The 13,836-nt window shown below is 34.3% G+C and overlaps 1 protein-coding gene across 5 annotated transcripts; it reads left to right on the forward strand.

Annotated features, from left to right (window-relative positions):
• The first annotated feature begins 478 nt into the window (after positions 1-478).
• Positions 479-10,066, forward strand: LOC7463406 (DNA repair protein RAD16). 5 transcript variants are annotated; one of them, XM_024585153.2, is made up of 17 exons: positions 479-792; positions 1,180-1,326; positions 1,693-1,770; positions 1,866-2,788; positions 3,452-3,574; positions 3,660-3,733; positions 4,127-4,190; positions 4,296-4,442; positions 4,531-4,616; positions 4,823-4,892; positions 5,734-5,859; positions 6,801-7,031; positions 7,410-7,514; positions 7,593-7,745; positions 8,098-8,186; positions 9,130-9,192; positions 9,547-9,609. In XM_024585153.2, exons 1-16 carry the CDS (start codon positions 747-749, stop codon positions 9,188-9,190), a joined length of 2,523 nt encoding a protein of 840 aa, XP_024440921.2. In that variant the 5' UTR covers positions 479-746; the 3' UTR covers positions 9,191-9,192; positions 9,547-9,609. The 5 variants fall into 5 exon arrangements, with proteins under 5 accessions (XP_024440921.2, XP_002320468.3, XP_024440920.2 ...); XM_002320432.4 differs by lacking the exon at positions 9,130-9,192 and adding an exon at positions 9,724-10,066 and having other exon boundaries at positions 480-792; positions 7,614-7,745; positions 9,547-9,627; XM_002320433.4 differs by lacking the exon at positions 9,130-9,192 and adding an exon at positions 9,724-10,066 and having other exon boundaries at positions 481-792; positions 9,547-9,627.
• The last annotated feature ends 3,770 nt before the right edge of the window (positions 10,067-13,836 follow it).

Consider the following 13,836-nt stretch of genomic DNA (forward strand, 5'->3'; position numbering starts at 1 on the left):
TAATTTTTTAAAATTTTTGGAGAAGCTCAGCTAGACTTCGTCAACAGACGAGAAACTCCCTCTAATGACTTCGTCGACAGACGAGAAACTCCCACTAATTAATTAAACATAGTGCCTGCATGTTGGACTTCTTGTGCACGCCATCTAGAATTTTGTTAACTTTGTCGAAGAATATAGATTTTCAAGGTACAAGGATTTGAATGACTAACTTTCTTATATTAATTTGCAAAAATATTTTAAAAAGTATCTATTACTACATTAATAAATGTAAATGGATTGTTTATAGAAACAAAATAAAAAGCAACACGGGCCAAAATAATATGTCTTGAATTGCTATATTATATAGTCAGTCAATTAATATTTACAAATAAGATAAAAATAATAGAAATTAGTTAGAGTGTATTTTTTATCTTTTTCTTCTTTATTACTTTTGACAAATAAACTCATATTATTTATAGATATTAATTAATTTATTTTTCATATCACCGCATCATCAATGAAGAAATTTTGGAGGACATTGTCTTGCTCAGACAGACGATGAAGGAAAGAGTGAGGTAGGTAGGTAGACCACAGTAACTAACTCTGTTTCCCGCCGATTAGGCCTTTATATATATAGCATTTCCCGCCGCCCAATGGTCACATATCCCACTCCACACTCCATTTAACGCCTTCTTTCTTTTTGGGTAAAAAGAAAAGACCTCTCACTTTCTTCTTCATCTCATCTCATCATCTCTATTCCAAAATCAATGGAGCTTCGTTCTCGTAGAAGGCTCTCCGGACTCTCAATCAACGGTTGTTTTCTTAATCTTTTTTTTTTATCTGCTCTTAATTTCTGTATATGATGAGGATTGGAGGTGCTGTTTGGTATAGACTAAGATGAAATGAAGCGACTGATAAATTTTAGGTTTTCTAAAGTTTTGTGCTTTTTTTTTTTCATTTTAACCGTGAGAGTGATACTTAAGGAAATTTCTTCTAGATTTTGACAATTAGGTTTCGATTTGATTTTGATTTTCATTTAATTTGAAAGTTGCTAGTGTTTAGGAAGTCCTTGATTTGTGGTTTTTCTTTTGTTTTCTTTTTTGGAAAAAAATATTTCTAGATTGTTGCTAAGGAATAAATTAAATGTTGGTGAGTTATTTTTACCAGGATTGTAAAATTAATGACTTTGGTTTTGTGCAGGCGATGGTGAGCATGGGGAAAGCGGTTCTTGTAACGAAGAAGACGGAAACAATTACATGGGCGGTGGCGGTGGCGATGGCGGTGGCGGTGATGGTTCTGATGACGAATTCTATGTACTATCTTCAGATTCTGATGATAATAGCTTTGGTAATGAATTTACTTTCCTGTATAAAAAGAACTCTTGCTTCTTCAATCTTTTGTCTTTTTTTTTTCGATTTTTTTTTCATTTTCTTATTGAGGTTTTACTTTCACTAGTTGAAGTTTTGTACTTGTTTGAAAAAAATGTGAATTATATTTTTTTTTCATATGTTTCAATGGAAGATATTTCCCACAATTGATTGAGATGGTTCGGATTTTTGATACATAAAAAAAATTGTATGCTTATAAAATAAAAAAAGTCTGCAAAATTCTTTTAAGGAGCTTATATGTTTCTTTGAAATGAATGAAGCATGTGAAATCAAAGCTTACAAGTTGAGATTGGATTGCATCACTGACATCCCAGCGAATGAATAGGTGAAATGACTGAAGAGATGGGGGATTTGCTCTTAAATCATCAGGCAAAGGCTACGATTGGTGTCCATGATTGGCAAGGTAGAGTCATTTTTTATTCTTTTTTATTAATGCTAGTAGTGTTCCCGTGCCTCATTATGTACTGCCTTCTGCTAAGAGGGGTACTATGGAAACAGGTCCCATTAACGAGCAACAACCAGCTGAGCAATCAACAGCATCTCAAAAAAAGAAATACTATAAGACAAACAAGAGGCGCAAAAAGAGGTCAGGGGAATTGTTGATGTGGGAAGTTTGGGAAGAAGGTCACGACAAATGGATTAATGAGAACTTGACTGAAGATGTTGATTTTGATCATAATCGTGGATTGGAAGCTAAAACTGCTGAGGCACCATCTGACTTGATTATGCCTCTGTTAAGGTTCCAAAAGGAATGGTTAGCCTGGGCTTTGGAACAGGAAGAGTCGTCCACCAGAGGGGGAATTCTTGCAGATGAGATGGGAATGGGGAAGACGATTCAAGCAATCGCTCTTGTCCTTGCCAAACGGGAACTCCATCAAAATTTATTTGAATTCAATGGTCCATCACCATTTTCAGGCTCATCCAGTGATTTGGCTGGAATCAAAGCCACCCTTGTAGTCTGTCCGGTGGTTGCTGTAACTCAGTGGGTAAATGAGATCGACCGGTATACTACAAAAGGAAGCACCAAGGTTCTGGTTTATCATGGGGCTAATAGAGAAAAGAGTTCTAAACTGTTCCATGATTACGATTTTGTCATAACAACATACTCTATTATTGAGTCTGAATTCAGAAAATACATGATGCCTCCCAAGAAGAAATGTGTGTATTGTGGGAACTCCTTTTATGAAAAGAAGCTTACAGTTCACCTAAAATATTTTTGTGGGCCTGATGCTAATAGAACAGCAAAGCAATCTAAGCAAGCTAAGAAAAAGCAGAAAACTGTACCATCAGCATCAAAGCAGAAAACAGAATCTGATAAAGATAAGAGTTGTCCTATGGAGCTTTCAGAAGTTGAACTAGGATTGCAAAAAGAGAAATCACTTTTGCACTCGTTGAAGTGGGAGCGCATCATTTTGGATGAGGTGAGTTGGCATGCATAAATGTGCCTGGGGGTAATTATGTCTGCTTCCTTATAAATTTGCCCCCCTTTGATGCATTGTAAATTCAAGACCAAAATAACATGGGAGACAGACAATTTGTACCAGGTTTTATGACATTTTCCATAGCTTTCTTTGTCCTTGTTCATCTCTCCTTTGTGTGATGGTAACCATTTAAGTTTCCTTTCCTTTTGGAGCCAATCTCTCAACAAATTTGTGTACCAAACTAACGACCTCAAGCTTCTTTAGGAGTTTTCAGTTTGTTATGGGTTTCAAGTAGATTCTTGAATTTCATTTGAAACTTTGCTAAGCAAATCTTTTCTTTCCCAACAAGTTAATTATCCTTAGCCCCCTTTCTATGACAATTTGTTCTTTTACTTCGAGTGAAACAATCAACAAACTTTTAATTATCCTTAGTGCATGCAATGTCGCTTTCCCATTATTTTCTGCTTTGCTGTTCCCATAAATTCCATTCTTATGTGCATTGTCTCATTATTTTTATTGTGATATAATAAAAAAAGTACATGCTTTCTATGTCACAGCCCTCACCAACTTTTGTTTTTCTCTAAATATTTTGTTTTTCATTTCCATCATTTGTGCGCTTATTACTTTCTGAAGCATACCTTTTCCCCTTCATGCCCAACATAGGCCCATTTTATAAAAGATAGACGTTGTAATACAGCAAAAGCTGTTTTTGCCTTAGACTCTTCATACAAATGGGCTCTGAGTGGCACTCCCCTCCAAAACCGCGTTGGTGAACTTTACTCTCTGGTAAGTTCACCGTGCATTTCAAACCAAATAACTCTAATCATGTAGAATTGTGTCATCTTATGCGTTTGGAGTTCTGTCATTGCAGGTACGCTTCCTGCAAATAGTTCCATACTCATATTACTTGTGTAAGGATTGTGATTGCAGAACTCTTGATTATGGGTATGGTTTAAGATTCAAGCTTGTTTTTTTTGTTATCTAACTGACCTTATTTACGATTAAGGTAAATAAGTTTTTGGTGTATTCGTTTCTATTGAGCAACCTAAGTTTTTTTTAATCAATTATTTTTATGGATAATGCAAAATTAGTACTAGACCTTCTTAAGCCTTTCTGGAGAGGCGTTTTTTTCTCAATGTATATTTTTCTCTTCTTTGTTCTCTGTTTGACAACAAATTTCTACTTAGAATTACTGGTTGTGAAGTTAGTTGCTTGTACCAATTCGAGGTTCTCTCACTATTTTACTTTTACATTTTTTCTATCTATAGCCTTTCTGGGGTAATTAATATTTAGAGACACTTAATTGTTGTTTTTGCTAAACCCAATACCACTTTGTAGGTCATCGACACAATGTTCTAGTTGCCCTCATAGTTCCGTGAGGCATTTTTGTTGGTGGAATAAAGTGAGTGTTGCAGACTATCACTTGTCAATTTTTTTATTATAATATTTTGTGGGTATCTATTACTGAAGCAATTTTTATTCTTAATATACTTCTTTTCTTTCTTAGTATGTTTCTAACCCAATACAAAAGCATGGAAATGCCGATTATGGACGAAGAGCGATGATATTGCTCAAACACAAAGTCTTGAAGAACATAGTGCTAAGACGCACGAAAAAAGGGAGGGCTTCTGATCTTGCTCTTCCTCCTAGAATTGTGAGTTTTCCTTCTACACTGCTAGACAGCAACTTTATTAACTGATCAAAAACCTTTGATATTAATCTTAGCTTCCTCTCTTCTCCAGGTTATATTGAGGCGAGATATCCTGGATGTTAGAGAAGAAGATTATTATGAATCATTGTATAATGAAAGTCAGGCACAATTTAATACGTATGTTGACTTCTACCTTTGCTGCTTTCATTTTTGTATGATCAATGCAATTTCTTCTAGAATGCTCCTCATATCATTACCCAACTACTTTGAGTTATTTGGTTTTTTTAATTGTCTGTTGCTAATAAAATTACACGTAAATGTAATGTGTATATGTTATCACAGATACTTACACAATGCGACTTCCCCTTTTCTGTTCTTCACAGATATGTTGAGGCGGGAACTCTGATGAATAATTATGCCCATATATTTGACCTCCTGACACGCTTGCGGCAGGTAAAAAAATCATTCACCATTGTGAAAATTTTATCCACTGAATGCAGTATCGTGACTTTCTGTGATGAAGTGCTATTTACCTGTGAATTGTTTGCTGCAATTAAAATATTATGTGAAAGTTTTTTGAATTGTTCATGAGATGGTACAAGTATATTATTTAATGGATATTGGAAATACTTGTGCTTGCGAGCAGTCATTTTGGGTTTCAACGATGCTCTGCAGTAACATAACTAGTTACTTTCTGTTATGAAACAAGTATTAAGTTACAACATGAAAAGTGGATTTTATTTCTCTGAATCTCAGTTTTATATAAAGAGAGAGAAACCTTAATTTTATCCCGTGAAGTTTTGCTTCATTTTCGAATTTTGATTTTATCTCGGCATGGCTGAAATATTAAACTAATGGGTGCTTGCAAGGAGTTATATCGATCATTTGTATTGTATTGAAAGAACATATAGATGAACTTTCACCCTTCATGTCAAGAGTGTTGTGAATGGGATTTTTTAATTATTAATTCAAATTTGATTAATATATTCATTGGATTTCTTCTACATTTTCCATTGCTTGTAGAAGATTAGCTTTTGATTTTAGAAGTTCTAAAACTATGTATTGGAAGTACATTTCCAGAGGTATCATTTTTCTCATTTGGTTATTCAATATTGAGTTATATATTTAGAGTTCCTGGCAGTTTTACCAAGGAATTAAATCCAAAAAACGTGTTCTGCTTGCTGTTATTCTTGTTTTAGGTTTTAACAAATAAAAGCTTGTGTCTTCTGATCAGTTAGCCCTGAAGGAAAACTCTTTCTGCTGATTTTCTTGTTTCTTGTCTGCAAAATTACAGGCAGTTGATCATCCTTACCTTGTGGTATATTCTAAAACTTCAGCACTAAAAGGTGGAAACATGGTTGATCTTGATTCTGCCAAAAATGCTTGTGGTATTTGTCATGAACCAGCAGAAGATCCTGTGGTCAGTTATCTTTTCTGTTCTTGTGCTCATCTTTTCTTCAGATATTTATCTTTTCTAAAAGTGCAAAGAAATGCATTTCAGTTTTGTGCATTAGTAGTTTATCTCAACTCAAATTTTTGCTGGTGTGATCTAAATTAACATCTATATATAATAAGTTTGAACTGTCATAAAAAGCCAAATATATGAAATCCTCTGCAAGTTTAGAACACTAGTAACATTCAGGCAGAGCACGGCAACTATTTTCCCACATCTGCAAAACATGAACTTGTATTGTTTGCACAAGATCCTGCCATCATGAAGTGAGGGCCCCCTGAAATAGCTATTTTCCCTGTTATTTATGCTATATTGATGACATGTATAAAATTCATTCTTGGTGGTGATCAATTAATTAAATATTTATGAGCTAACAATTGTCAATCTTCCCTTGTTTTTTTTATATGGATCTGATACCTAGATATTAAAATGATAGACATGTCCTTGGTCATGTAGAATATAAGAAAATTTAACATGCATGAGAATGTAAAATTTAATGTAGAATTTGGAATATGCTGTTCATGATCCCTAAACTCTGGATTTCTGCTCTGCTTGATTGTTAAATCTTCATATTTACTTCCTCGACAATTTTCTATAGTTCACCTCAGTTACCTACTCATTCAAGAATTAATGACCAGCTCCATTGTGCTTCCAACATTCGATGATCTCCGCTAATCGTTAATAGGTTGATCATTTAAAATGGTAAATATTGTTCTTTGATTCTCAATACAGTAAAGGAGAAAAGGTGATTTCATATTCAAGTCTCCTTTTAAATGCATTTGTTTCCTAGAAGACCACACTTTCATAGCATCTATGCAACACTTGGTTTTGCCTGAATCTAACAAATAGAATCTGCAATATGGTCTTCAATTGAATTTCTTTCTGTAACTTTATCCTTATCATTTCAGGTTACCTCATGTGCCCATGGTTTTTGTAAGACTTGTTTGCTTGATTTCTCTGCTTCCTTTGGAGAAGTCTCTTGCCCTGTCTGTTCAAAATCACTCACTGTTGATTTCACTGGAAATGTGGATGCTGGAGATCAGACTGCTAAAACAACCATTAAGGGGTTTAGATCTGGTAGTATTCTGAACAGAGTACAGTTGGATGATTTTCAGACAAGCACAAAGATAGAAGCTTTGGTACGTGCTTATGGAATTGCTACATTTATTTCTATCCTTTATAATCATAGATGAACCTGCTTTTTAGTGTGGGCATTATATCTCCATTCACCATGGCTTGAAAGGATTTATATATATTTATGATACACTTCTAGAATAAAATGGCTAATGAATAAAACTATTATCGAGTTAAAAATCTTGATATAAGAGTTAATGTGCTGGTTAGGCTCCCTAATCCAGGAAACAAAAAAAGTATTTTGTAGGTTAAATTTCGTGTCGGTTGTACTGAGCTCTCCAAGTGTGCTTGTTTTTGTTTGCATGTTTTAACATTTTATGTGATTATTGTCTGCAATTATCCATTATATGTTTGGTCATACTGAGTAGTTTGTATGGTTATAGAGGGAAGAAATTAGATTTATGGCTGAAAGAGATGGTTCTGCAAAAGGAATTGTTTTCAGCCAGTTCACATCGTTTTTGGATCTCATACATTACTCTCTCCAGAAGGTAAATTAAGATTTTTAATTCTATCTTCAGCTATACTTGAAAAGAGAAGGACTATTTAATGAGACAAACTTAATGCAGTCTGGCATTAGCTGTGTTCAGTTGGTGGGAAGCATGTCTTTGGCTGCCAGAGATGCCGCTATTAAAAGATTTGCGGAGGATCCTGATTGCAAGATTTTCTTGATGAGTTTGAAAGCTGGAGGTGTTGCCCTCAATCTGACAGTTGCATCACATGTGAGTGATTCTCCTCTTTTCTCTTGTTATTCCGTTTCCTCTGATGCGATGTTACCTAATTTATAAAAACACAAGGCATGTGAAAGGTGTGACTTGTGATTTCGTTCATGCCTTTCTTAGCGGCTAAAATTTAGTCAGATGTTTTTGGTTTGCAGTAGATGCTTAAGGTTTGTGATAGAATTTTCTTACATGTCAATGCAAGTCCTTGTCACACGAGCCTTGTCTTTTAGTTTTATTTTTTGTTCCAATTTTTAATATGGCAGTATATATTTGATTCCTTTTCCAATGCATGTACCTTCTTGTTTAGTCTGTTTATATATTGATCAATACCTACACGTGGTGGAATGTATAGGTTTTCTTGATGGATCCTTGGTGGAACCCAGCAGTGGAGCGGCAAGCACAAGATAGAATCCATCGTATTGGGCAGTATAAACCAATAAGGTCCTACTTTAACCCACTATTCTGAGATCCTATAATAAGATGCTAGATCATTGCTATAACAGTCAGGTTGGTCAGTTGTAACAATGAACTGGCCATCTAACCAGTTCAGGCTTCTGGGTTTTTTTCTAAACAGAAAAAATTAGACTCAAGGGCTGAAATCTATAGGTTCCCTATTTATATGGCCTTCTTTCTTTTGTTTTTCCAAACTCTTTGGGCGGATGCATTAGGGTTTCATCTTTCTATCTTTCAATAACATTGATAATTGTTTAGAGTAATTGACTGGGTAATTTTTTTCATATGTTGCCAAAAACAGGCTCTGCAGTTATTTGTCAAAGCGGGCTTATTGGTGGGGTGAAATTAGATTGTATTTAGGTACTATTTGGTATGATTTTGCAAATTGATTTAAGTTTTATATATATATATATATATATATATATATATATATAAAATACTCAAAGGAAAGTCATAAATAAGTTATTTTTAACTTTTGACTCGTAATTTTTTTTTCTCACAAAATCGAGACAAGATTTTGTTTTAATCGAGACAAGATTTTTAACTTTTTATCTAACATACTTTTAACTTGACTTATTTTGCCACTAGTCATTAATGAAAACAACTTTTCAATTATGTCATGAAATTATTTTTCACAAATCATGCCAAACAGACTCTTTCTCACTGACACTTCTTTTAAAAGGTAGCTGGCACAAGAATGCTACAAGTCCATGAGTTGGATATGTACAAAATTTCTATTAACTGATGATAGTGTTCTCTCAGGCCAGTCCATTCAATTAATGTTTCTATAGATGCTTTTCACATTTTTTTGCAATCAGTTTTGTAGAATATGTTTGTATACAAATCTTTTCCATACCCGAAGTGGTATGTCAAGAATTGACTGACTTTCCTAGTAGGGTAATGTTTTCCTTGACTTGGCTATGCTTGATAGCACTTCTGACCTCGGTGAATTTTGCCACAAGAACTGCAAAGCCAAAGTTGTGAGCTGCTAAAGGTAAATGGCGGGGACTTTATACTCTAGGTGATCCTTTTGTTCAGTTCAAGTCTCAAAAAAGAATTCACGTCGTTGAGCTTGAAGCAACTGTGCGCTAAAAATCTTTAGTGGGAGTGAGTCTCTAACTAACTTTGGGTTGACGAAACTATAATCTTGTAGAATGTGAAGGTTCCATAATTAAATTGGTAGTCCATCGGAGCGCAATTGTGATGTAGCAGTTAAACCTTTGATCATCCTTTTGAATTGATGTCTGAATAACCCTGTCCCTAGTTTAGGTTGTTGGTTAAGCTGAACCTGGCGACTGATCTGTATAATTTCCCCTTAATTGGGCTTACATTGTTTTTGCACTCGTAGGATTGTGAGATTTGTCATCGAGAATACCGTCGAGGAGAGGATTTTGCAGCTGCAAGAAAAGAAGGAGCTTGTGTTTGAAGGGTGAGTTTGATTTGTCTTGTTTTTTTTTTCCCCCTCAAATTGACAGGTTTCCACCTGTTGTGCACAGCTAAATCGTCTTCATGATGCCTTTTGCAGGACCGTGGGAGGTTCTTCAGAGGCCCTGGGAAAATTAACGGAGGCAGATTTGCGATTTTTGTTTGCCACCTAAGGATAGAACTGCATTCAAATCTTGGAAGGCTGTGGGAAAACTAACAGAAGCAGAAAAGAGGTGGTTCCAAAAGAAAAGGCAAAGCCATTATATACAACTTCTGCTTCAAATGTTCTATTTTTTGAATTTTGAACCCGGACTCTCTATTATATTTACTAGGATAAGATCTGAAACCTAAATCCTTCTGTTCTTACCGTTGTTCGTTGACAATGACGGCGTTGCATGCTCCTCCTCTTTTCTCATATCCTGCTTCGCTTTGCCTTGCCTAAATCTTTTGGTCCCATCTGTTTTAAACTTTTGTCTTTGTTTCTGTAAATTGCCTTGTCTCTGCTGAAATTCCAATGAGGCCCCACCCAGGAACCAAAAAACCGAGCGTCCCTTTGCGGCTTCCCAGTGAAAATAAAATTTGCCGCCGCTAGTTAGGTAAGTTACAAGTCTAATAAAAAATAAAAAATAAAAAATGAAGTCAAAGGGGGAAGGTTTTTCTTCTCTAGCAAGCCACGTAATTAAACCCAAACTGTGCAATCATATATGGAGGTTGGAAAGCGAATCCGTAAATCCAATTCTCTTTACATGCTAACTTATCTACTACCTCTATGGCTCTATTTATTATAATATCAATCTCTGTTTACTAGGGTTTTGATTTAGGGCTTCTTATGATCGTAATTTTTTGTTCTTATTAAAATAAAAGCTAAAGGGCATCGTCAAGATACAATGTGCTGTGTATTAGAACAATGAAATGATCAATTTGATTTTATAAAAAAAAACTAACAAAGCTTGCTATTGGGTTAATGCCAGGGGATCCATTGAATATTACTACTAAATTAATTCGGGACAAAGTGGTTTGTGCATCTCTTTTTTTTCACATTAAAATGACTGTTAGCAAAAAAAATAGGTTGCTTTTGTTCAAGAATTTTTTTATAGTAAAATGAAATAGATACTCTTGAAAGCAAAAATAAATTAACATTTTAAAAAGGGTTTTTTCATCCTTGAGTTTAAAAGGCTCAGTGTCTAAAGGTGTTTGTCTTTTTATTATGGTTTTTTTTTTTTGTTATATCATTTTGTTAAAAGATATAAATAGTCAATGGGTTGCAACTGAGATTTTGACTGGGTCATTCAGGTTTTTTTCCTTACCTTATTTTTTTAAACCTGGCCCCGAGTCATCCAGGTCACAAGTCGACCTGTCGGGTCAAGTCGAGTTTTAAAACTATGCTTTTCACTAAAGGTGCCTACATATTTTTTTATGGGATGGTTGTATCCTTCTTTGTCTAGGATGCATTGAAGTGCCTCTAACATTCTTTGTCGTCAAGTGCACTATGAGAAAGATTATTACCACTGATCAAATAAAAAAAAAGAGTTGTAGTGTATACTTCTTGTAACCTTTATCTCAATATTTATATTTAGATATTATGTATTTTTTGTAGTAGCGCACGCACACTCTCACTTAAAATGTTCAATAACTTCATTTACATCTTCAAACCAATATGTTTTCATTTTTTTTTACTAGGTGATCATACCTCCTCAACCAAGTCCTTGTGAAATAGATCATCTTTCCGTCCTTAAATACATTGGAAAGATCTTCACTATTTTCTTCATTGAGAGCATAAGTGTGAAATCCAAGAAATTTATAATTTAAATATACGGTTGTGTAAACTTTCATTAAAACGTAAAACTGAAAGTGGTATGATCTCAACGAGTGATGAAAACCAAGATAGAAAATAATAGATAAATAATGATATATAATGGAGGGAATGACCTCCATAAAATGAATTTTGATTTAGAATTCATAAGGACAGAGAAACTAATGACGTGTTTTGATGGATAAAATAATAAGAAAAATGATAAAATATTTCTAAGGAATAAGTGAGGTAAGAAAGAATAAATTATAATAAAGGATAGTGCAATGAAAAGGGTAGGACTGAAGGTGCAAGCACCGATTAAAAATCAGTGACGTTACTTTGAAACGGTAATAAGTCCGATAAATAAATAAATGTGAAAATTTTAAAATGAATATATTCCAAAATAATAAAATGACTTTAAAGGTTTAGAAGAATAATTGATATGATTTCATGTGAAGATTGAACAAGAAAATCTGGATTGTTGACGAAAATTCATGAACTGATCAATTTTACATTAGAAAGCAAAGCTCTCAGTTCAATTATCGAATCGGAATGTAATTTTGCATGAAGTCTATTAATATGTTTTCGTACCTTGGTTAAAGATCTCATCCCAATCAGAGTTCGGTTTTGGTGGAACCTATATAAAAAATATTTACTTGAAAATTTTCAATGTATCACAAAAAGAAAAAAGAAAAAAGAAAAAAGAAGAAGCAGAAATCAGGGTTGTCAAGTTATACATATCTTTAACCTAGTATTTGCTATGAGCTTCATTGTGAACAAATTTTCTGATTGCATTTGTCATGTCAAACATCCTTCTGACATCTCTTATCTTATTCTTCATGTGTTAGTACCTCGTTGAATCTTGTAGATTTTCGTATGTTCATTATACAATATATGTTCTCTAGGTTTCCATATTGCTCAGTTATATTTGATAACTCCTCCTCCTATCATAACATGTATTTTTAAGTAAAAATAGAGTGCTAATCTTCTTTTTATTTATATATTACTCTACCTTTTCTAAGAACATACTTGGTTCTACTATTAAAAAATTATAGTTACTTCTTTAGAGAAATCACGTCTATGTTAGATCCTTGAAGATATAGAACATGACTCTCCCTACCATTAGCTTGCTAGCTATGTTGCAAGTTTCCTCAACAGTTCTTTCATCTTATGCTTGGTCATGAAGCTTTCCTTTCTAACCCCATTGTAAGTGATCTGAATTTCTTGGGTTATTACTTGTGTGATTTCTCAACCCGACAAGACTATTAATGTTATCAATTCGTCAATATTGGTCTTTCATCTTTGTTTCTCTATACCCTAGTCTTTTCATATTCAACATTTCATGGTGTTTAAAGTACCCAATTCTACGTTCTTCCTAAGGGTTCAAGCCATACCAAATTCTCTTCAATAAGGCTAGGTTTTTCAACTAAATCCCTCGACTTGGCGATTCAACATATGCATTGGTCTAACATGTGCAATTTCTTCTTCTTCAACACCATCACCCATCAAAATGACCTTTAGATGCTCCTTCTATGGGCAATCCATCTCATAATATAACTCAACCATTTTGAGTTTGAATCTTGACAATCAAACCACACAGTTGAAACCAAAATTATCAAACTAGTAGCATTGAATTCTCCCCTTCTTTCCGGCTTGATTTGTAACTTGATGTGTCTTTATTGTCTCCGCATTCAACAGAGGTATAATGTCCTCATGAAGAAGTAAAGAATCTTTATACAATCACACGATCTGGTGATGATGAACTTCTTGTTCTCTTTTTTTTGTTGAACAATTAGATCAGTTTTTGAACGATCTGACAAATTTATATGTAGCAGCGTTCACAAGCGAAATGAAGCACGATTGCTTCCCTGGTCTCCTGTTTCATAAACTCCAGGCCTGAGTTCATAAGATGATGAAACCTCTCCAAGCCGCTAGCTCACCTAGATCTCACTAAACCACCAAAAAACAAAAATCACGATCCAGAGATCATCCACAAGAATCACCGAGGACGAGGAATTTATGCTAGAGCTTCCACAAAAAAATCACCGTTCAAGCAACAGCTTATGTTTCAGAACGTTCAGCTGTGATTTAAAAGACAGATGTATTAAACCCTTTTAATGGGATAACAGCTCCTCAACAGCTTCTGTTTCAGAGTGTTGAGCTATAATTCATGATATCGAAAGTTAAAGGGTTCCGAATGTCCATTTTCAATAATAATAAAAAAAGAATATGTACAAATATCAGGTATAGAATGATAAATGTTTCCACTTTCCAAAACAATTGCTTTTACAGGAAGAAAAACAGAAAAAAAGACTAATTTGAAGAAAAAAAATCTAAGTTTTACAAAAAACACGGAGCGGTATCTATAGCAAGTGCTGACTGTTCCAGTATACAAGGTTTGAATTGTGAAAATTTTAGATA

The sequence above is a fragment of the Populus trichocarpa genome, chromosome 14 (assembly GCF_000002775.5).
Source record: "Populus trichocarpa isolate Nisqually-1 chromosome 14, P.trichocarpa_v4.1, whole genome shotgun sequence".
In the NCBI taxonomy this organism is placed as follows: Eukaryota; Viridiplantae; Streptophyta; class Magnoliopsida; order Malpighiales; family Salicaceae; genus Populus; species Populus trichocarpa.

Bases quoted from the DNA above. Each gene is read 5' to 3' on its own strand.
- LOC7463406 (XM_002320433.4), top strand. From the start codon at position 747: ATGGAGCTTCGTTCTCGTAGAAGGCTCTCCGGACTCTCAATCAACG. The intron at 1,327-1,692 runs GTAATGAATTTA...GCGAATGAATAG, and splicing joins TTCTGATGATAATAGCTTTG to GTGAAATGACTGAAGAGATG. The intron at 3,734-4,126 runs GTATGGTTTAAG...ACCACTTTGTAG, and splicing joins TGCAGAACTCTTGATTATGG to GTCATCGACACAATGTTCTA.